General features: G+C 41.7%; 2 protein-coding genes across 6 annotated transcripts in view; one reads left to right on the top strand and one right to left on the bottom strand.

The window, feature by feature from the left end:
* CLYBL (citramalyl-CoA lyase) overlaps positions 1–23,703 on the bottom strand; it is a 254,668-nt gene that overhangs the window by 141,259 nt on the left and 89,706 nt on the right. The gene's annotated exons all lie outside the window — the stretch shown is intronic.
* Positions 11,053–11,501, top strand: LOC122484404 (small nuclear ribonucleoprotein G-like). Its single transcript, XM_043582359.1, has one exon. The coding sequence runs from the start codon at positions 11,119–11,121 to the stop codon at positions 11,479–11,481; it is 363 nt and encodes a 120-aa protein (XP_043438294.1). The 5' UTR covers positions 11,053–11,118; the 3' UTR covers positions 11,482–11,501.

Below are 23,703 nucleotides of genomic sequence, written 5' to 3'. Positions count from 1 at the left end.
CAGCTATGGTGACAAGCCCCTGGAAAGATGAGGCCCAACAGCACTCCAGCTCCTGCCCACCCTCCAGACAGAGGCTGGTCTTGCAACAACTCTAACAATAGTAACAAAGCACTGATTGGGGTGGGAGGTGGGGTGCAGTGGAATTAGGAGTCAGGACAGTCATAAATGCCAGATGCTCCAGTACAAGTGGTTAAGGATGCAGTGCTCCTCTTTCTCCTTTTTCCTAAACTTTATTAACAGAAGAAAATCACACTTTGCTAACTGACAGAGAAAGAGAAAGAATCGTCAATGACTCTGGACTGTCTCACCAGTGGGCCAATGTAATGTCCACCTGCACTTTCTTCCGTTCCCTCTGGAGGGGAGGGGTGGGGGGGGTGATGTACTTTCTGATTTCTCTTTTCCATCCTCCCATTTATGTACATTGCCAGAACTCATCAAACTCTGAGGATATTCAGTGCCAAATAGAGCCATGTATCCAAAGCACACATCTCACTGACTTGAAACTGTGCCTCAGAGAAACACAACAATCACCACCAACCACCACTCCCTTAAGTCTTTTCCTTAAGTAGCGTTCGTATTCAAGCAGATGGCTGAAAAAGGAGTCCGATCTAAGAGGCCACCTGGCACCTGGGTGGCTCAGTCAGTTAAGCATCCGACTTCGGCTCAGGTCATGATCTTATGGTCTTTGGTCCTTGAGTTCGAGCCCCTCATCAGGCTCTGTGCTGACAGCTCGGGGCCTGGAGCCTGCTTCAGATTCTGTGTCTCCCTCTCTCTCTGCCCTCCCCCACTTGCACTCTGTCTCTCTTGCTCTCGAAAGATAAATAAATAAACAAAAAAAAAATAATAATAAAAAAAATTTTTTTTTAATTTAAAAGGCCATTTAAAGATAGGTTTAGTAACTGACCTACGTGGAGGACCTTGTGGCTAGGGTCACATAGACATTATCCTCACAGAAATGGCTGAGCGCATTTGCTGGTTGCCCACAATGTGTGCGGCACACAAGACACCTTCTCCCAGCACAAACCATTATTTCCAGTGCTACTTGTCCTCCAACTTAGTATGAGCAAGAACATTTAATAGAGCCTTTCATCCTGATCTGCAAGAAGACAAGTAAATGGTCCTTGCCATTACGCTTTTCCCTAGCTCTAACAGCAAGTCCCCACAGAACTCCCAGAACAGAATTATGCAGAAAATTTTCAGCATTCCAAAGCAGGAGCAACACCTGTGTTAGATATCTCAAAAAAACCTGCTATTTTTATTTATTTTTTTAAGTTTGTTTTTTAGAAAGAGAGAGACAGAGCACGAGCACAGGGTAGGGGAAGAGAGAGAAGAAGAGAGAATCCCAAGCAGGCTCCGCACTGTCAGCACAGAACCTGATGCGGGGCTCAAACTCACGAACTGTGAAATCATGACCTGAGCCAAAGTCAGACACTTAACCGACTAAGCCACAGGAGCCCCCCTCCTTTTTTTTTTTTAAGTCTATTTATTTATTTTTGAGACACACAGAGAGAGTACTATGTTTAAGTATTGAGAAGGACCCAATTTATACTGAATGGATTTAGAGGAATTCTCATTATAAAACACATTAAAAGTAGCATAATGGGATCTGTATTACTAATATATCCTCTGTAATTAATTAATACTAATATATCCTCTGTAAATAAAGGCAAAGGTATCATTTCCTATGATATCTATTCTAAGGTAAACAGGACAATTTTCTTCAGCCAGCAATTATTACACATCGGCTATGGGAGAGAGAACTAGGTATATGTTTAAAAGCCGGATCTCTTACTTAACCTATGTTTCAAAGGAAATCACTTGTTTGCTTGGTGGCCTACTTTTGCGCCTTACTGGATGCCATATCTGACCATAAGGAGGTTTGGGGAGGCTGAAATGTGCTTATGTTCATTCCTTTTTTCCACTTGGTTTCAGAAGGTGAGGTGTCCAGAGGATCACAGTCCTCCGATTTTATGAGAAGACCTTGTCTGCTCTCTGAGACCTTTATCTGAAAAAAGAACCAGCAACCCTGGATTTTTGTTGAGAAAGGCCATGACCTCTTTCTTCTCAGCAATCATCATGCTGATTTTGTGTAAAAAAGCAACATTTGGAGTATTTCCACTGTAGGAACTACTAAAAATGTCTGCAATTATGGGGGCGCCTGGGTGACTCAGCTGGTTGAGCATCCGACTTTGGCTCAGGTCATGATCTCATGGTTCATGGGTTTGAGTCCCGTGTCAGGCTCTGTGCTGACAGCTCAGAGCCTGGAGTCTGCTTCAGATCCTGTGTCTCCCTCTCTCTCTACCCCTCCCCTGCTTGTGCTCTCTCTCTCAAAAACAAATAAACATAAAAAAAATTTTTTTTTAAATGTCTGAGATTATGTTTCCTATAAGCAAATGAAGCAGGCAATCCCTGGACCTAAAAAGTCTTCGAGGTATTTTTCACAGTAGTGAGGTTCTGAATACACATCTTCACACCCTTTTTGGTGGCACTGAGAAAGTGTGACCAGGTAACTTCCCTGGCCTTCAGCATGCAGGACGGGAATCAGAATGCAAATACTTGATGCCCTGTAGATACCGATTTCTTAGAACAAGGGAGTGGGGGGAGGGTCATTCACGGAGGACTCGCTGTGTTGGCTCCCTTCACCACAATCATAGAACTTGATTCTCATACCAAGCCCTGAGTTGAGGGCTCTTCCCTTTCAGGTGAGGAAAAGTCAGTGAAAGCCTTTATCCTTCTCATGACACTACTCTGCCTCCATAGCTCTCTCCAGTTTCAAATATGAAAAAAAAAATCGATCAATCATGCAACTTCAGTTAGCATTCCAAAAACTATGGTCAGGCTCGAGTAATCTATTCACAGACATGCTTCACAGAGAACATGTTCACTCTCACAGTTAAAGCTGATTATCAAAAACTAGCATACTTAGAGGTTTCCCCTATTTATAATAATCATTATAAATACAAGTTAAAAACCAATTACATCGACAATGACAACAATAGTGCTATAATTCTATGAGCCTGGCATAAGGTAGGAATTTAATAAATCATTTGAATGAATGAATTCATCTTTGGGTCTTTAATCTGGAAATACACCAAAACAGAATCTATGAGAAATCTAACATCTTATTCATTTTACACTAATAATTTAAAAAACCCTTACGATTGGCTATTAAATCTTTAGCAGGACAGTAATAATTATCATGAGACATACTTTAAAATTCACTCTAAAATCCTGCTTTAACTTGTTGCCTTAACATAAATATATCTGATGTATAAATTCATGAAAACCAACCTAACTACCTCACTTTCAACAGAAAAACAAATGCTTCAACTGTTAAAGAAGGGATTCTATCTATCCATACCTAAAACTATCTTAAGTGAGGAGTATTAACCTGTTGCCTTCATGCGCATGTGCAGTGGCTGAATTAACTGAACAGAAAGGAGCAGCCCGAAGAACGGATTTAGTGCATCCAGTGAGTAAACCGCAAACAGAAAGGGATTTACACACCATCACAATGCCCCCTGGGAGCTGTTCTGGTCCATCAGAACCCAAATCCAACTTTTCAGTGACACCTTAAAGTACAGATACCTAACAGACCTTGCATTGCTGACAAAGTAAACATTATATACCCTTTCAAAATCAGCTTATAAAATACAACAGGGATGTGATTGAGTTTTTAAAAACTAAGTGCTTGAAATATACCCTAACTTGCTTCTAGGTCTAAACAACCAGAAGACTTGACATTTGACACTAGGTTTCTACAGCACGGTGCTAAAATGACCCTTCACATCTCTGAGGGCCTCTCGACAAACAAAGCTGGTAAATAAAAGAAAACAAATGACAATAGAATCCAATTTCCTACCTGATCCTGACCGTCCGGGGGCCAATCTGCAACTCCCCCGCTGCAGCCTCAGTGAAAGCACACATTGCCAGCACTCACTTGTCCCTTTCTTGCTTTTGTTTCCTTTGAGAGCCATCCCTGAAACTTACCCAAGCTGAGAGGCAGATCCAGTACCTTTAAAAAAGTTAGCCATGATAAATCACCATCTTCCTTACTGCTGAGTCTTTCCTTCTTTCGCACCAAGATTTCTTTCCACCAACTTGAGAGCAGAAACTTCCCTACACTAAGATCTCAGATAATGGTCATGTTTAAAGACCAGCCCTGCTTGTCAAAGATTAGACAGCTGTCTGTAGCATACACTCCTCTTCACCATCACCAAGTAGGCCCGATAAATGCTAATACTCAGCATGACGCATCCAGAACTTTAAGCCCCAGTGATAGCTAAGCAGAAAGTATCACAAATTTACTGAAATTATCTGTGGCACAAAAGAAAGGAGAAGGAATTAATCAAAGTCTCTCTCTTAATGCAATGCTTGATTGAACTACCCCAATCCCTTTTTAAATAGGATACTGGTGGCAAGTGACCCTGACTGCATGCCCTAGTGAGATACACAAGGAACACTTGTTCCATTTTTTTCTTTTATGACCTCATTAAGGAGGATTTTGAAGATTGTTCCTGAATATGAGAACAAAGTGTCTTAAGACATCTCTGGCTTTTTATGTCTTTAGCCTTTTACTGCTGGGATGGCCTCTGGGTCTGTGTCTATAACTAGGTACACTCATGCTCACACTTACCTCCCCACCCAAAACAACAATCAAGCAAGGTGATCTGGGCGAAAATAGTCAAAGCCGCACACCTCTAAATGCAGAGACGTGCTACTTTCTCACACTGGAAAGTTTTGCCAAGACCAAGTTAGGATCCACTCTCTTTCTCCCTCCTCTCTGAGTTGTAGCTGCCATTAATTAGCTCTGGCGGCTGTTTCAAGGCTCTTATCGAGGGAGGGTGCAGACTGCCAAATCTGCTAGTGTGAAAATACTCCACCGCCAGGAACATTTTTCTGTTTGTTGATTCCACGCTTCAATCTAATATGGAAGATTATATTTTACTATCAGAAACAAACAGATTTATAACCGAAGACATTAAAGGCAAACAGGCAAAAAGCAAGCCAAGGACTGAGCCTAAATGTAGTATTTTTATTGACTTCTTAGAAACCAAATAACCTGGCATATTAGTGTGTGCATTCTGCAACAGACATTCAGCCCCATTGTACTACTTAGAAGAGAATAAAAAGAAACCCTACTGTTTGAAACCCAGCGGAACATCCCCACAACAGGGCACAACTGTTCCCTCATGCATGAATGGGAAGGAGATGAAAGAAAAGATGGACTTCTGAGGTACAGCAAAAAACAAAGACAACAAAAGTGCTGATCATGAGGGAATGACACAAGGCATTGCAGCAAAAAGGATGAGAGAAAGGAGCTTAGACAATGGTGAGGACAGCTAAGTGACACGTAGGAGAATTGAAAAATCTACAGAAGTGTCTTTTCTCTCCACCCTTGATGAAAAACAATTAAATGTTGGTACATCTGTCATAAAAAAAAAAAGATCACTGAAACCTGTTACCATCATTATGTGCGGCAAACTTAACTATCCAAACTGTAACTCTCCAATTAAACATTGCCACCTCTGTCTCTGAAAGGAAAAGTTTTCATTTCTGTGACACTTTATAATAGGTGAATACGCTGTAACAAGTTATAAAGCCTGAGGGGTGCTTAAATGCGTGAACACATGTATGGGGACATGGATATGAAGGTTTAAAACACTCTAATGTAAAAGATGGGCTTAAGGAAATGTGTGTATCAACTCAGCCTTTGTTTATAAAATATTTTCCTCTTGACTCACATTATAGAGATATTTGCTCTAAATTTTGATTGGCTTTCAACTAGTAGCAGCTGGAAACATTGTGGCTTTAAGTTTCTTTGCTCTCAAACCGCACTGCCAAGAAGATATTGTTTGTAAACACTTAATACGAATGAAGGAAGTTCATGATTTAAGGCTACTCTTAAGCGAATGCAGTCATTTATATGTGATGGGAATAATTACCTTTTGATGTTTCTGTTTTTCTTAAACAGAGGTACACCTGTCCACACTTCACTAATGTTGAGCCCTGCTAATGAAGTGTTCAGTGAGAAAATCCCATCAACCAAATATATTAAAAAACCATGCAAAATCCCCACTAGATGTTTATTGCTCCGGAAGTCCACTGGCCTGGGAAAGTCACACTGTTTTAAAGTGAGCTCCTGAATGTTATTCCTTGCTTGATAACATGCAGCCCCTGACAAAACCCAAAAAAGCAGTTATTGACTCTGTCAGAATGCCTGATTAATGGATAAACGCTGTAATTGATTAGCAGAGAAGTGTGAATTAAAACAGGGCATGGCATCAATAACCAGCTTCTAACAAAGGTGGCTGACATAAGATGGAAAACAAGACCCCACAGCTATATCTCATCAAAGGCACGCTTTTCTTAAAAACAGTGGAGAGAAGGAGAACTAAACAGGCCCAGTGTCCTGTTCTCTGCAATTCTTCAATCTCTTCTCTTGGTAAGCATGCTGTATGGAGCCATCGGCAAACGGTACCAGCACTCACTCCTCAGTCCACTTCTGTCCGCCTTTGGATATCAAGTACTGGAAGTCAGTTAAATGTTCCATTATTCCAGGACTACAGTGAAAGCACATAAGAAGTCCTGTTCTCTTTTCATTTTGTTTACTGGGAACTCTCTTTACTTATATCCTCATAGAAAAGCAAATTCTGCTTGTTCCAGTGCCCCTGGAGAGACAGGAGGTGTTATTCACTGGCATATTGCTTCCACCTGCTTCTGGAGGTGAAAAATTCATTCATTCATTCACTGAGTCATTTGTTCAGTCAGTCAGTCAGTCAGTCAGTCAGTCAGTCAGTTATCCAGCATCTGGTATGGACTAGTTACTCTTCTGGGCCGAGGAGGACAAAGATGAATAGGTTTATGGCAGCCTAAGTTGATGCAGACCCCACTCCTTAAAATATACAGAAGCACTGGATAATATAAAGCAAAAAAAAAAAAAAAAAAAAAAAAAAGTTTTTGAAGGTCAAGTGAGATTGAAAGAAAAAGGAAAGGGAAATCTCTAAGTGCTAAAACAGCAGGAATTCCAGAGTTGGACCTCCTCGAGCTGATGCTGAATCCACAGAGGGATAGGATCCTGGAACAAGGGCTAGGGGCTGGAGTATCAACACCCAGCTGGGACAGAAGACACCAACTTGGGCTTGTGCAAGGTGAGGGACCCCTTAAACAGCTATCTAATCCGTGAACAAGGAACTAGAAGAACTCTGCCCACCAAAGAAATGGCAAAGTAGCCTGTGGGCCCTGTGAAAATAAACAAAGCTTTTTGTAGGAGTCCTCTAAACTGTGAACCTAGGCTAAGAGCAAGTGCAGGCATTAAGTTAATACCACCTGGATGGGTTGGAAGTTACAAACAGAGAAATTACAATTAACTTGAGTTCAAGACCCTGAAACAACTGAGTCTTGGTTTGTAGAAGAAAAATGCAAAGTAGTGCTGCAAAAATGTATCCACAATTCAGGGCACTTGGACTCCCAAAGTCAAAAATAATCCCTGCTGAAGAGGAGCTTACAATAAAGAGTCCCAATCATGTAAAGAAATAAACCAGCAGGTGGGACAGTGAGCAAGTACAATGTAAGGGTGAACAGGTACCTGGGAACTAGAAATAAATGAAAACCTAAGAAGGAGTCTGAAGTATACATTTGAAGTTATTAACATGACCCAAGAAGGAATAGTAAGCATTAAAAAAAAAGGACAGTATTAAAAATTAAAATTAATTTGAAAGAGAATCAAATAGCATTTTAAAAATGTTTATTTATTTAGAGAGAACAAGAGAAGTGCAAGCGGGGGAGGGACAGAGAGAGGGGCAGAGAGAAAATCCCAAGCAGGCTCTGTGTTGTCAGTGCAAGGCCCAAAATGGGGCTTAATCTCACAAACAGTAAGATCATGCATGACCTGAGCTGAAATCAAGAGTTGGACGCTTAACTGAGCCACCCAGGCACCCCCAAATAGCATTTTTAAAAAGAAAAAAATATAATTATGGAACTAAGTAAAACAGTAGATTAGCTGACAAAAGAATTACTAAACTATAGGATGGACGAAAGGAAACCATACAGAACACGGCACAGACAGTAGGTGACAGAAGTCATGAAGATAGGAAACAAAAAGGGCAAAATGAGACATTACAATAAATGTCTAAGAACAGAAAGAATGAAGATTCATGACTATACATTTTCAGAAGTGAAAGCAATATTTAAGTTCTCAGATTGAAGAAGCACATTCATGAGCTGGATAAATAAACACAGATCAACACCTACACATAGGGCAGTGAGCCTACAAAACACCTCATTAAGAAACACAACAATAAACCAAAAACAAAAACCCAGAAAAAATAATTACTCATGAAGAAAGAAAAATTTTGCTGTTCCCCAGTAGCAAAATAACCCCCCAAATAATGGAACAATGTTTTCCAAGTATTGAAGGAAATAACATTTAGTCTTGAATTTATTAAGTTATCATTCAAAATTGGGGCAAAATAAATACATTTTCCAGACAAAGGCTGAAAGAAGTTACTACTCTCGTACTTTTACTGAAGTGACCAAAGGTATATTTCATAATACAAGAGACTGAATCCTGAAGAAGGTAGTGGGATCCAAGAAACAACAATGAGCCGAGAGGTTGCAAACAGGTAACTATATCTAAAAGAGCCCTCACTATAGGGGCACCTGGGTGGCTCAATCAGTTAAGCATCTGACCTTGGCTCAGGTCATGATCTCACTGTTCATGAGTTCAAGCCCTATGTTGGGCTCTGTGCTGACAGCTTGGAGCCTTCTTCAGATTCTGTGTCTCCCCGCTCCCTGCTTATGCTTGTGCTCACTTGTGTTTTGTCTCTCTCAAAAATAAAAACCATTAAAAAAATTTTTTTTAAAGGGCCTTTACTATAAAAAGAACAGCAGCAGCAATAATAATGTCCTCTCATTTTAAACAAAGGACTTAAAAAACAAGACAATTAGCAGGCTCTGACTAGACAGAGGACATGAAAGACTAGGAGACTATATCAGGGCTAAAATACATCAGAGCACTTTGTTCAGAAGGATATTAGAGATTTATCAGTTAACTTTAGACTTTGTTAAATCAAATATACACATTAGGGGTACCTGAGTGGCTCGGTTGGTTAAACGTCCGACTTTGGCTGGGGTCATGATCTCGTGGTTTGTGGGTTCGAGCCCTGCATCCGGCTCTGTGCTGACAGCTGGGAGCCTGGAGCCTGCTTCGGATTCTGTGTGTGTGTGTGTCTCTCTCTCTGTCCCTCCCCTGCTCATGCTCTGTCTCTCTCTCTCAGGTGAATAAATGTAAAAAAAAAAAAAAAAAAAAAAAAGTATATACATACATATATATTTTTTACATTAAAAAAAATTTTTTTAAATGTTTATTCACTATTGAGAGACAGAGAGAGACAGTGTGAGCAGGGGAGGGGCAGAGAGAGATGGAGACACAGAATCTGAAGAAGGCTCCAGGCTCCGAGCTGTCAGCACAGAGCCCAATGTGGGGCCGAACTCACAAACCATGAGATCATGACCCGAGCCTAAGTGAGATGCTTAACCGACTGAGCCAACCAGGCACCCCCCCCCAAAAAAAATATATATATATATATTTTAAAATATATACGTACACATTAAAATTATAAAAGTAATCACCAAAAGAAAAAACCAGAATATACAACTTGAAAATCAATATAAAGAAACAAAAAAACAAAAATTGAAGGAATAAAGCTTAATAAATCCAATTAAAAGCAGGAAATGAAGGAAAATAGACCCAACAGAATGGTACATAAAAATAGTAAAAGAGGGCGCCTGGCGGGATCAGTCAGTGGAGCATGCGACTCTTGATTTCAGGGTCATGAGTTCAAAGTCCCATGGTGGGTTTGGAGCCTACTTCTAATAAAAATAAATAAATAAATAAAATATTTGAAAAAAATAAAAGACAAAAATTTAGTAAGAACAGAGTGTTTGAAGAGGAAATTAATAAGCACTAATGAATATACAAATATTTCTTCACTCAATAATTAGAGAATACACATTCTTTTAAAGTACACATGGAACATTTACAAAATGTGATGACTTACAAGCCCAGAAAAGAAGTATCAGGAAATACTAGCCAATCTCGTACAAACTGAATTCTCTCACCACAGTACAACGAAGTCTGAAGTCAGTAATTCCGAAAACTCAAACACATACTTTTAAATAATCCATGAATCAGAAAAATTATAATTAAAGGGAAATATTTAAAATATAGTAAAAATGAAACATTACATACCTAAGCCTGTAAAACACACCTAAGGTAGTTCTTAGGGGGAAATTTACAAGCTTAAATGAATGTATTAAAAAAGAAAGAGGAGGGGCGCCTGGGTGGCTCAATCGGTTAAGCATCCACTTCAGCTCAGGTCATGATCTCACAGTTCGTGGGTTCGAGACCGACGTCGGGCTCTTTGCTGACCACTCAGAGCCTGGAGCCTGTTTCAGATGCTGTGTCTCCCTCTCTCTCTGCCCCTCCCCTGTTCATGCTCTCTGTCTCAAGAATAAATAAACATTGGGGCGCCTGGGTGGCGCAGTCGGTTAAGCGTCCGACTTCAGCCAGGTCACGATCTCGCGGTCCATGAGTTCGAGCCCTGCGTCAGGCTCTGGGCTGATGGCTCAGAGCCTGGAGCCTGCTTCCAATTCTGTGTCTCCCTCTCTCGCTGCCCCTCCCCCGTTCATGCTCTGTCTCTCTCTGTCCCAAAAATAAATAAACGTTGAAAAAAAAGAATAAATAAACATTAAGAAAGAAAGAAAGAAAGAAAGAAAGAAAGAAAGAAAGAAAGAAAGAAAGAAAGAAAGGGGATGCCTGGGTGGCTCAGTCATGTAAGCATCCAACTCTTGATCTCAGCTCAGGTCATGATCTCACAGTTCGTGAGATCGAGCCTCACAGAGGGCTCTGCGCTGACAGCACAGAGCCTGCTTGGGATTTTTGTCTTTCTCTCTCTCTGCCCCTCCACCAATCGTGTGTGTGCGCTCATGCTCGCTCTCCTTCTCTCAGAATAAATAAACTTAAAAAAAAGAGAGAGAAGAGGGGCCCACTGTAGCAGTGTGAAGGGCGCCACAAATTCCATTTGGAGATGCCTCTGAGTTTGTGGAGTAGACACCATGAGAAAAAGTCACCCGCACAAGTTGAAAAAATTTATAGACAAGAAATTATCGTTGAAATTAAATGGTGGCAAACATGTCCAGGAAATACTGTGGGAGTTCAATCCCTTTATGAATCTTGTGATAGATGAATGTGTGGAGATGGCAACTAGTGGGCAACAGAACAATACCAGAATGGTGACAATTCGAAGAAATACTATCATCATGTTAGAAACCTTGGCCTTGGAATGGAGTATAAACAATAGCTGTGTTCACCAGAAGAAATCAACTGTTTCCACGTGTCCCCTCTGCATAGCACCTGTTTTACTACAATATAAAAATCAGATCATGTGCATTTTCATACTGAACTTCTTTGTTAAATAAACTTTTGTAAATAGTCAAAATAAATAAAAAAGAGTAAAATATTAATGAGTTAGCTTTTCTACTCAGGAATTTTTTTTTTTTTAAAGAGCAAAAGACTTAATTCAAAGAAAGTAGACAGGATAATAAAAATAAGAGTGAAAATTAATCAAAGATCACCAAAATAAAATACTGATACTTTGAAAAGATAAAATAAACAAAACTCTGTCAGATCAAAATAAAGACGGCACAAGGGTGCCTAGGCGAGCTCAGTTGGTTAAGCATCTGACTCTTGGTTTTGCCTCAGGTCCTGATCTCAACGGTTTGTAGGATCGAGCCCCGCATCGGATTCTGCACTAACAGTGTGGAGCCTGCTTGGAATTCTCTCTCTTCCTCTCTCTGTCCCTCCCCTGCTCATGCTCACTCTCTGTCTTTCTCAAAATAAAGAAACGTTAAAAAAAAGAAAAAAAATTATTTAAAAGATGGCATAAATAATATTAGAAATAAAAAAAAAACAAAACCTAAACCTACAGGTGCAGAAGAGAATAAGAGAATGCTAGAAACAACTCTGTGGCAGTAAATTCGAAAACAGACAATATGAGTAATTTCCTAGATAAACATAAGCACCAAAAGGGACTCAATAAGAACTAGGAAAACCTGAAAAAATCATATTAAATAAAATTAAATAAATTAAATAAAATTAATAAATAAAAATAAATAAAATTAAATAAAAATTCATATTAAACATATTGAATTAATAGTCAAGATACATATAAAAGTTGTACAGATAATTTCTAGCAAGTTTTAAGAAGCCTTTAAGAAACAGAAAATTCATATCTTATTTTTAAGGTTTTAAGTTATTTATTTTTATTTTATTATTATTTTTTTTATTTAAAAAAATTTTTTTTTCAACGTTTATTTATTTTTGGGACAGAAAGAGACAGAGCATGAACGGGGGAGGGGCAGAGAGAGAGGGAGACACAGAATCGGAAACAGGCTCCAGGCTCTGAGCCATCAGCCCAGAGCCTGACGCGGGGCTCGAACTCATGGACCGCGAGATCGTGACCTGGCTGAAGTCGGACGCTTAACCGACTGCGCCACCCAGGCGCCCCAAGTTATTTATTTTTAGAGAGAGAGAGAGAGCAAGCAGGGGAGGGACAAGCAGGCTCTGCACTGTCAGCACAGAGACTGACATAAGGCTTGAACTCACAAACTGTGAGATCATGACCTGAGCTAAAGCTAAGAGTTGGGTGCTCAACTGACTAAGCCACCCAGGCATCCCCAGAAAACTCTTATCTTATACAACTATTTCACAGAATAGAATAAGGGAAAGTTCATCAATAATTCCTCCCAACATATTTGAAGAGAGTATAAAAACCAAAGAAGGTGAATACAAGAAAATTACAGACCAGTCTCAAATCATAAATGCAAAATTCCTGAATTTTAGCAAACCAAATCAAGAAAATTAAAAAAAAAATTGTTTCATACCAGTAATGCAACAATGACTTAACATTAACAAGTATATTAGTATAGCTCACTGAACATCTCAAAAGATGTAAGAAAATCATTTATCAAATTCAATAATGTAAAGAGTTTTGTGCATGAAAAGATACTATAAACAGTTAAAAGGCAACCCACAGAATGGGAGAAAATATTTGCAAATCATATATCTAATAAGGGATTAATATCCAGAATATATATAGAACTCCTAAAATCCAACAATAAAAAACAACATAATTTTTTGAAAACTAATAAATGTTCATAAAGTTGGCTGGTTACTAAATCAAAATACTAAAATCAAAAGCAGAAACATGCCAGATCTCTACTTCCTTTCAAGAACCCACACTGAAGGGGAGGAGTATGAATCCACAGGACCAGATGTAATGGAAGAAACCACTTTTAAAAGATGTCAGCAAGGGGCACGTGGGTAGCTCAGTTGGTTAAGCGTCCAACTTCAGGTCAGGTCATGATCTCACGGTTCATGGGTTCGAGCCCCATGTCGGGCTCAATGCTGACAGCTCAGAGCCTGGAGCCTGCTTCGGATTCTGTGTTTCCCTCTCTCTGCTCCTCCCCTGCTCGCACTCTGTCTCTCTCTCTCAACAATAAATAAATGTTTAAAAAAAAAAAAAAAAAGATGTCAACAAATGTGGAAAATGGAAAGTGAGTCAGCAGATGAAAAGCTAACTACCAACTGCCCGAAGTACTGGGGCCAAAGAGGGGTGGGTGGCAGGCCAAAAAAATCAAGTGTCTTTCTATAACAGCCCTGGAAATGCTTAGGAACTGAGGTTTCTGGAACCTCTGGAGGCAGGGTTGTGAGCTTGAACAGATTGTAAATTTGTATAAGAGCACTAAGACCCTGCCCCTACTAACTTTCCCATCCTAATAAAGGAGAGGAAGGAACTCTCTCTGGAGAAACTGAACCAAAACAGCTTCCAACTTGTGGCTGTAAAACCCAGCAATGAGGAGTTAGTCATGGAGGTAAAAACTGGGACCAAGTGCAAGTCAGCATACGGAATGGTGAGGATTCCTCAGGGCCCTTCCTCCTTGGCTCCCACAATGCTGGCAGCCAGGTTACTCCTGTAAGTCAGAGGTTGGAGGATTCCTCTGTGAGAAACAGAGGCCTCACAGACACTGATGACAGGCAATCCCCTGGTAAAGGTGGCAGGTCCCCATCTGATAACTCTACATGAAGTCCATCCGTTAGCACCCACAAAGAACTCCCCATAAATTTTTAATTTCCTCATTCTTAAATATGGACTAATACCCACAGATCACTAGACATTTGATGAGAAGTCACTAACATGAAAGATAAAGACCAAAAACAAGCCAGCAGAGCACTCAATAGAGAAACTCTGAGTCTTGTATTACTTCATGAAAATGCAAATTTACATTAAAAAAAATCAAGCAGCATTCCCATACACTAGCAACAATCAAGCACAGATTTTGAAAAAAAAAGACGTAAGTCTCGCCTTTGTGGCATTCAAATTTTACTTGGATTGACAGACATGCAAAGAGATAAATCACAACACAACATGGTAAGCACTAAAACTGCACCATTTTATAGACCCAAATTTAGGAAGAGATTTTTTGAGAAACATACTGAAATCAGGTTGGTATATACAAAATTTGAAGAGCTGTACAAACATCCAGGTTGAAAGAAGATTCTGAGACCATCATAAAGGAAGAGAATGTCATCATCAAGGGCAGTATCAGGATTTTAGGGTCCAACGAAGAACAACAAATCCTTTTAGAAAACCAGGAAGGAATGTTGGAAAACAAAAAAACCCACAGAGATTAGCATCCTCAATATGGGGGAGAGGGTGGAGAGAGTTTAGAGAAGTGGGCACGATCTACAACACCAAGAATCCAAGTCAACTGAGGATTGGGGTGCCTGGGTGGCTCAGTCAATTAAGCATCTGGCTCTTGACTTTGGTTCAGGTTATGATCTTAGTTTGCTGATAGCACTGCTTGGGATCCTCTCTTTCTCCCTCTCTCTCTCTCTCTGCCCCTCCCCAGCTCATGGACTCTGTTTCTCTCTCAAAATAAATAAACTTAAATTAAAAAAAAATGAGTATTAGGATTAAAAATGGGGTCTTGGTTGGGGCGCCTGGGTGGCTCAGTCAGTTGAGCATCCAACTTCAGCTCAGGTCATAATCTCATGGTTCTTGAGTTCAAGCCCCACATTGGTCTCTCTGCTATCAGCCTGGAGCTCACCTGGATCCTCTGTCTCTCTCTCTCTCTCTCTCTCTCCTCCCTTCCCCTGCTCATGCTCTCTGTCTCAAAAATAAATATTTTTTTAAATTATAAAAATAAAAAAAAATTAATAAAAATGGGGCCTTGGATTCGGCAATTCTGAAAGCATTTAAAACCCCAGGGGACAGGTGCAGCGTTAGATGAGATACAGATGTTCTAATGGACTGAGAATTCAATGCCACTTAGTGGGAATATAGAAAAGGTGAGTACAGACAACTCCTCAGAGACATTAGGAATGAAGAGAAATTGAGAGACATGCCAATGGCTTAAAGAAGTGGACATGAAGCAAAGTCCATGTTTCACTTCATTTTTGACAGAAATGTGTATAGAATCTCTTCGTAGGCATTGGGGCAGGAAGTAAAAAAAAAACAGGAGAGAGAAGGGCTAAACTGGTGTCCTAAGAGTCCCCAAGGAGAAGGAAGGAAGGCGGAGGCAGCGACACTGGAGAGGAAGAACAACTCCTCATTTGAGGAAGTTAGGGAGGCAGGAAGAAGGTTCCTTTCCAAGTGCAGCAGTCAGAGACGGAGCCAGGTGTGATATCTGAGTCAAGGCCTGTACTTCTGGAGACCAACAATTACTCTTTTTTCCTCAAACAACAGGATGTTTAAGTCAGAGGGATATTGGAGACTAACCATAGAGAAAGCTGATAAGTAAATAGGAGGATTTCATATATTCCCCGGTGGCAGGGACACTGGTTGGGAGCCACGGTGACAGTACTGACAAGAAAAGGCAGATCAAAAGGGTGGCAGCAGTGGCCAGGAGACACGGGCTGGAGGCAGGGAGTTCAGAGGTCACTAAAATGCATGTGAAAGGACACAGTTCAGGAAGGGGCCGAGAGAAGGGGTGGGAAAAACTGCAAGTGTTTGGAAAAGCAACATCCTGGAAAATAAACCGCCTTTACCTCTCTTCTACCCAGATTAAAAACTCACAAATTCCCTCATGTCCTACGCCAACTTCACAACTCTCAATGACAAAGACCGCTGACAAAAATGCTGTGCAGTATAAATAATAACAGCTTTATTATTCCCCCAGCTCCACTGGGGCAGAGAAAAGTAGCAGACGGTCCCTAGGAAGAACAAATGTTAGCGCTGCCCAGTCCAGAATGCACCCGGCCACATTGCTCTGGGCCTCTGGAGGGGAAGGAGAAACACTGTCCAATCTCCAGATTCTTTAAAAAACAAACAAAGAAAAACCCAAGCTCCCAATTTAAAGGTAGATCAGAGTGAAGTCAGCTACTGCAGTGCAGTAAGGGGACTCTCTCCCAGATCTTTCACATCACTTCCTTCAGACAGCTGCCAATCTATACTTCCTCCCCCTGCCCTTTTTTGAAGGTATTTTTATTTACTTATTTAGATTTTTTTGAGGTAAAACATCCATAGGGTAACACAAATCTTAACCATACACTTGATGTACACATTATACATGTATACTCTCAAGATCAAGATACAAAACATTTGGGGCACCTGGGTGGTGCAGTCGGTTGAGCATCCGACTCCTGATTTCAGCTCAGGTCATGATCTCACAGTTTGTGAGTTTGAGCCCCATGCTGGACTCTGTGCTGACAGTGCAGAGCCTGCTTGGGATTCTCTCTCTCCCTCCCTCTCTGCCCCTCCCCTGCTTGCTCTCGCTCTCTCTCTCTCTAAATAAACAAACTTTAAAAAAGATACAGGACATTTCCAGCACCCAGAAGACACCCTCATGTACTCCCCAAAGCACCCTAACAGGAACAGCCACTAGCTTGACTCATGCCATCACAGATTATCTGATAAAGTGTAGTTTTTATTTCAAATAAACAGAATTACATAGTATGTACTCTTCTGTGTCTGACTTCCTTTACTCAGTATTATTGAATTATGAACTTTTTTTTTTTAAGGTTTACTTATTTTTGAGAGAGAGAGAGAAAGAGAGAATGAGCAGGGGAGGGTCAGAGAGAAAGGGAGACACAGAATCTGAAGCAGGCTCCAGGCTCTGAGGGCAGGGCTTGAACCCATGAATAGTGAGATCATGACCTAGGCTGAAGTCTGACACTCAACTGATTGAGCCCCCCAGGCACGCCTGAACTTTTTTTTAAAATACTCTTTTTTTTTTTTAAGTTTTATTTATTTATTTGAGAGAGAAAGAGAGGGAGAGAGAGAGAGAGAACATGCGTGCGCATGAGCAGGAAAGGGGCAGAAAGAGAGGCAGAGAAAATCCCAAGCAGGCTCAATGCTGTCAGCTTGGAGCCTTATTCAGGGCTCAATCTCATGAATTGTGAGATCATGACTTGAGAGAAAACCAAGAGTCAGATGCTTAACTGACTGAGCCATGCAGGTGCCTCCAAATTATGAACTTTTTAATATAAAGTCTTTTAAATGTTTCAAAGGTCAATGACATTTTGTTATACAGCTAATAAATATTATGGTTGTCACATACAATGCACATCACAGGAGTGTGGTGAAAATTACTGATTGGAAAAGACAGAGGTAGAAGAGGATCTCTAGGAGTATTAAGAAGCAAGAAGCGGGGTGCCTGGGTGGCTCAGTCGGTTGGGTGTCTGACTTCGGCTCAGGTCATGATCTCACGGTCTGTGAGTTCGAGCCCCGTGTCGGGCTCTGTGCTGACAACTCAGAGCCTGGAGCCTGTTTTGGATTCTGTGTCTCCCTCTCTCTCTGACCTTCCCCCATTCATGCTCTGTCTCTCTCTGTCTCAAAAAATGAATAAACGTTAAAAAAAAATTAAAAAAAAAAAAAAAAAGAAGCAAGAAGCTGGTGTGCCTGGGTGGCTGAGTCAGTTAAGCATCCGACTTCAGCTCAGGTCATGATCTCATAGTTTGTGGGTTCGAGCCCTGTGTCAGGCTCTGTGCTGACAGCTCAGAGCTTGGAGCCTGCTTCAGATTTTGTGTGTCTCTCTCTGCCCCTCTCCTGCTCACGCTGTCTCTCTCTGTCTCTCTCAGAAACAAACATTAAAAAAAAAAAATTTTTTTTTTAAGAAACAAGGAGCTCTAGACCAGCAGGCCATGACCCCCACAGGCCTAGGCATCCACGTCTGCCAGTGGGGTCATCTCTACCCTATGAAAACAAGACCAAGTTCTGGCAAAGGTAGGTAGAAAGCTAATTTTATTTGTTAATTCAACAAATATTTACCTAGCACTTGTGATGTGTCAAACACTCAGCTGGGTATTAGGGAGTCATTAGAGAACAAGACAGACAAGTTTCTGTCCTTTTGCACTTTATAGTGTAGTGGTGGTAGGAGCAGAGTAAGGCCATAAATAAACAAGATAATACTACAGTATTAAATGCTAAGCAGAAAGTGAATGGTGGGAGAAAGAGGGATGGGAACGGTGGGCTGTGTGACAGGTACATTGGAAAGGGGCAGGGCAATGTCTTTGAGAAGGGATGGATGAATTGAGATCTGAAGGATGCAAAAAAGCTAGGCACCTGAAAGACTGCGGGAGGGTAGACATGGCAATGGACAGCCAAGTGCAAAGGCCCTAAGGCTGGAAAGAGCTCGGTATTTATGAGATACACTATAGAGGAGACCTGGATACCTGGATGGTAGTGAGAGGGAACACCAGAAGAGGCGACCAGAGGGGTTGGCAGGGAGGTCCCTGGAGAGCAGGGCAAAGGTTTGGATTTAATTTCAAGGGCAGTGGGCACTATTAGAGGGCTTTAAGGCAAGGGAGTCATCTGACTTATATTTTTAAAAGATCACTCTGGCCAGTGTGCAGATAACAGATCACAGTGGCTTCAGCACCTGGGTGGATGGATGGTGAAGACTGATACAGAGAAGGTAAAGAAGGTAGGAGAGAGAATCCAAAGTCAGGTACTTGACATCCAGGTGGAGTGACTGAGTAGCCAGTGATCCAGAGCCTTCAGCAAACAACAGATTCACCTGGAGAGCTTGTTAAAACACAGACTTTTGGGCCCTGCTTCCAGAATTTCCGATTCAGGAGTACAGGGATGGGGTCAAGAATTCACATTAAGAAAAAAAAAAAACTAAAAAGAAAAAGTTTATTTTGAAAGAGAGGGCAAACCAGAGAGACAGAGAGAGAGAGAGACACAGAGAGAGAGAGAGAGACAGAGAGAGAGAGAGAGAGAGAGAGAGAGAGCTCGCGAGCGCGCAGGGGAGGGGCAGAGAGAGAGAATCCCAGGCAGGCTCTGCACTGTCAGTGCAGACAGATGCAGGGCTCGAACTCGCAAATCATGAGATCATAACCTGAGCCGAAACCAAGAGTAGGACGTTTAACCAACTGAGCCACCCAGATGCCCTAAGAATTCTCATTTTTAACAAATTCCCAGGCAATACTGATTCTAGTATCTAGGGACTACACTTTGATAAGGGCTGTTAAAGGCAACTGGGCACAGAAGCCTGGAGAGGATCTATGCTGGCCAGGAATATACCACCTGTGTAAGTACACCACATATTTAAACCTGTGGGAATGTTGTGATCTTTTAGGGATTAAAAACCGAGAAGGGCAGGGCCCTGTGTAGAAGTCAGGAAGAGGAGGATGATTGAGGAGAGACAGCCAGTGAGGTAAGAGGGAAATCAGACTGGTGCCCAGGAAGGTGTGGTAGGCAGAATGGTTCCCCAGAGATTCCCATGCTCTAATTCCTAGAATCTGTGAATGTTACTTTGCATGGCAAAAGTGACTTTGAAGGTGTAATTATGGTCATGGATTTGAGTTATCTCCATGGGTCCAACCTAATCACATGACCCCTTAATAGCAGAGAACTTTCCCTGGCTAGAGACAGAAACAGCAGCAGCAAAGGACACAAGAAGATTCCCAGCCTGAGACAGATTCAGCACGAGGTTGCTAACTCTGAGAGGTGGGGATCCTGTGTGCCAGGACTGGAGAGAGGTCTCTAAAGGTTAAGGTGGCAAGGGGATAGGGACCTCGGGCCTAGAGCTGTGAGGATTTGGACTACCAGCAACCTTAATGAGCTTAGAAGTGGATCCTTCCCCAGAGACTCCAGTAAGGCTGATGCCTCGATTTTAGTCCAGTGAGCCCGGGGTCAGACTTCTGACCTACAGAACTGAGAGATAATAAATAGGTGTTAACTCTAAACAGCCAGTTTTGTGGGAACCTATTACCACAACGATAGGAAACTGATACAGAAGCCAAGAGAAGAAAGCGTTTAAAGGTCACCGAAGCCAAATTTGTCAAATGCTGACAAGAATCCAGTCATCTGAGGACAAAGGTGTCTGCTGGGTTTGGCAGCAAGTGCAATCTTGGTGGCATGGAGCAAGGAGAAAGTGGTATTGAAGTGGGCCCAAGAGAAAATGGAGGGTGAGGGGCTGGAAACAGAACAGTTGAAGAGTTTACAGTTTGTAAAACTTTTGAAGAGCTTTTCTGTGGAGAGTAGTAATGGAACCACCTGTAGCAGGAGTAAGATGTGGGACAAAGGGAGGCATATTTGTTTTTAGGTGGTAAATTTTAGGACACAGAGAAGCTGAAGAAAGGATTCGGTAGTCACAGCAAGACCGATGCAAAGAGATGGGATATTCTCAAAGGAGTCAGGCCCTTGAGGGGACAAAGAGTGTAAGGACCCAGGGAACCGGCAGAAGGGGGTGGAATCCCAGGCCGTTCGCCTCTGCACAATGTGGCAGCAGATGTTGGATTCGGTGACGGGAAAGTGAAGGGCACAACCTTGTTTTCTCAGACACTGGGCAGTTTGACCCCAAAGTCTTTCTGTGGCTAAATTTCTCAGGAGCAGGGGTGCCTGGCTGGCTCAGTCGGTTGGGCACACGACTCTTGATGTCAGGGCCTTGAGTTCGAGCCCTGCCTTGGGCGCACAGCTTACTTAAAAAAAATAATAGTGAATTCCCCAGGAAGGAAAAGGAGAAGATGGTGGAAATAACCCATTGCTGCCAGGCATGACCCTTCCAGCAACAGGCAGCTTCTGGGGACTTGACCTCAACAGTTTGCTCCAGACACGTGCTCTGGTGCTTCTGCCCTTCCCCTAATCCTGAGCTCCACTGCCAATCCTCAATTCCTGCCTGTCCCATTCCCTTCACTTTCCCCACCTGCCTTACTACACACCTTCATCATGTACTCACGTGGTCTAGGTGCCCCAGCACGCTCCACATGTCATTGTCACATGCTCCACCACGCTCTGGCCTCCTGGCCATGTGCCCCGTCACGTTCCACACATCCCCACCCCTTGCTGCCTCTCACATGGCCCGACCCTTCCATGTGCCCCATCACATTGGGTGCATCCCATCACCTGCCCCAATGCTGCCCCAACGCCTGCACAGCCCACTGGAGCACCTTCCCCATGTGTCCCATCACACCCCCTCGTGTTCACCTATGTTCTGCATGCCCCTGCCACGTGACCAATCACACCCTATGTGTGCCCCTCACGTGCCCCATCACGCTCTGTCCCCTTCACGTGCCTCATCACACTCTGAGCATGCCCACCACGCACTCCATCATCTCTCCCAGCACTTCCCCTCCACGTGCCTCTGCTGCATTTCCTTTTTATCAAAAGAAGTCACACATAAGCCTACCAAATAAACTCCCACCTCTTGTCAGGACTTTAGGAGAGGGGTAGGCAATCTCTAGGAGTTAACAATTTACAAGGGGTTATGATCTTATAAAGAAAGAAAAATCAAGCTAAGAAGGTGAGAAGAAACGTGGTAAGACAGAAAACAAACTTTTCAACTATAGCTTTTAGGAAGAGAAACAGGAATGAAAAGGCAGGAAACTTTCCCGCATACCTGTTCTTGCTAGGAAATTTTTTTTTTTTCCATGCTATTTCAGGAAGAAAGAAGGAAAGAAGGAAAAGAAACACAAGCTGAAAAGGAGCACATGTATTTCCCATTGGCCAGGAAATAGAGGTCAGTTCTCAAGCCAATGAGAAACACAGAAGGCTAAGGATGATATTGTCATCTGTATTCATCTGCTAGGGCTGCCCTAACAAGGTACCATAAACTTAGTGGCTGAAACAACAAAATGTTGTTCTGGAGTTCTGGAGGCCAGAAATCTGAAACTGAGGCAGGGTAAACCAACATGCTGACTACTATCCTTTACTCCTTATATATAAAGACAGCGTTCTAGGGGCACCAGGAAGATTCAGTGTGTAGAGTATGTGACTCTTGACTTCAGGGTCCTGAGTTCAAACCCCAAGTTGGGTGTAGAGCATTTAAAAAAAAAAAAAAGACAGGGTTCTACCCACCTATTCAGATAGCAATAAATTAATGCCAAGTGAATGAATGAATGAATGAATGAACATGAATGAGGAATAAACAAACTTGGTGGTAGTTGAGAACTTCTCCATAGTAAAGTAGAGCTATTGTCCAAAGCACCCAGGTTTCCAGGAGCTTCCTTAAATCTAGGGTGAATTTAACCTGTACAGAGAATGCAGGCTTCAGAGTCCAAATGAATATGTTTGGCAACGGAAAACACATGCATTAATGATTTGTGTGTGTCCAATTCTAACGAAACAATTCCGAAATGATTTTCAAATGTAAGTGAAAAGATGAGATTTTAGTAGCTAGCCTGGGAAAAACACAATTTGGGCAACTATGCATATTATCAGGCTTTATCAACTCCCTAATATAAGGTCAACTGTTACTTCAACAGCAACATGATAAACTGCCAGTACAGACAGAATGTTTTTTAATAACCAGTGTTTAAATATTTAAAGGTCTTATTATAAAACATATCACTGTAGGGGTACCTGGGTGGCTCAGTCACTTAAGCATCCGACTTCGGCTCAGGTCATGATCTCACAGTTTGTGGGTTTGAGCCCTGCATCGGGCTCCTCATTGGTAGTGGGATTCTCACTCTTTCCTCTCTCTGCCCCTCCCCTGCTCGTGCTTTCTCTCTCAAAATAAATAAAAAATAAAAATAAATAAAATATAACACTGTAAATGAGTATTCAAAATCATTACTCCAAAAATCAAGGCAACACCTCTCTTTAAAAATCATGTCATGCTTGCACTTTAAAGTACTCAAATTCAAATTCAACTATGTGCACTTGGAAGAAAAAAATCTAAAGAGGAACAGAAACACTTTAAACAGTATGCTTGGCTCCACCTGCCACTTAACTCCCTAAGAAGAAAGATGTAAATCAGTCTATAAAAGTCTCTCAGGTCTTCTGAGCCTCTCACCCTGTGTGGGGAGCTAGTGCGAAGCCTGTATTTAAAACCAGATTTCAAAATATGCATTTTCCTGGAGTCTCTGACTCTAAATGTAGCCACCTTCTCTTTCTCACACTTAGATGAAGGAATGGAGATCTATCTTCTCCAGTGCTGGAGGGGAAAATAAGTCCGTGATCAATTTAGTGATGTGTTGGTCTAACATAACATCATAAGAGATTTGAACTTGACTATATGAGACTGTCCCTCGTCAACTGTCTTTATGCTGAATGCCCAAGAAAAATCAGTTCCTCCACATCACCCTCCACACAATGAAATTCCATTGATAGGTAAGTTTTTGTCTCAGAAAAACATGGCACAGATAATCCAAAATTACAGAATCCAAAAATTCTGTCATAACTCAACCCCCACAAC

The sequence above is a fragment of the Prionailurus bengalensis genome, chromosome A1 (genome assembly GCF_016509475.1).
Source record: "Prionailurus bengalensis isolate Pbe53 chromosome A1, Fcat_Pben_1.1_paternal_pri, whole genome shotgun sequence".
In the NCBI taxonomy this organism is placed as follows: domain Eukaryota; kingdom Metazoa; phylum Chordata; class Mammalia; order Carnivora; family Felidae; genus Prionailurus; species Prionailurus bengalensis.
The sequence above is the reverse complement of the archived record's forward strand: the minus strand, read 5'-3'. Positions and strand labels throughout refer to the sequence as shown.

Bases quoted from the DNA above. Each gene is read 5' to 3' on its own strand.
- LOC122484404 (XM_043582359.1), top strand. From the start codon at position 11,119: ATGAGAAAAAGTCACCCGCACAAGTTGAAAAAATTTATAGACAAGAAA.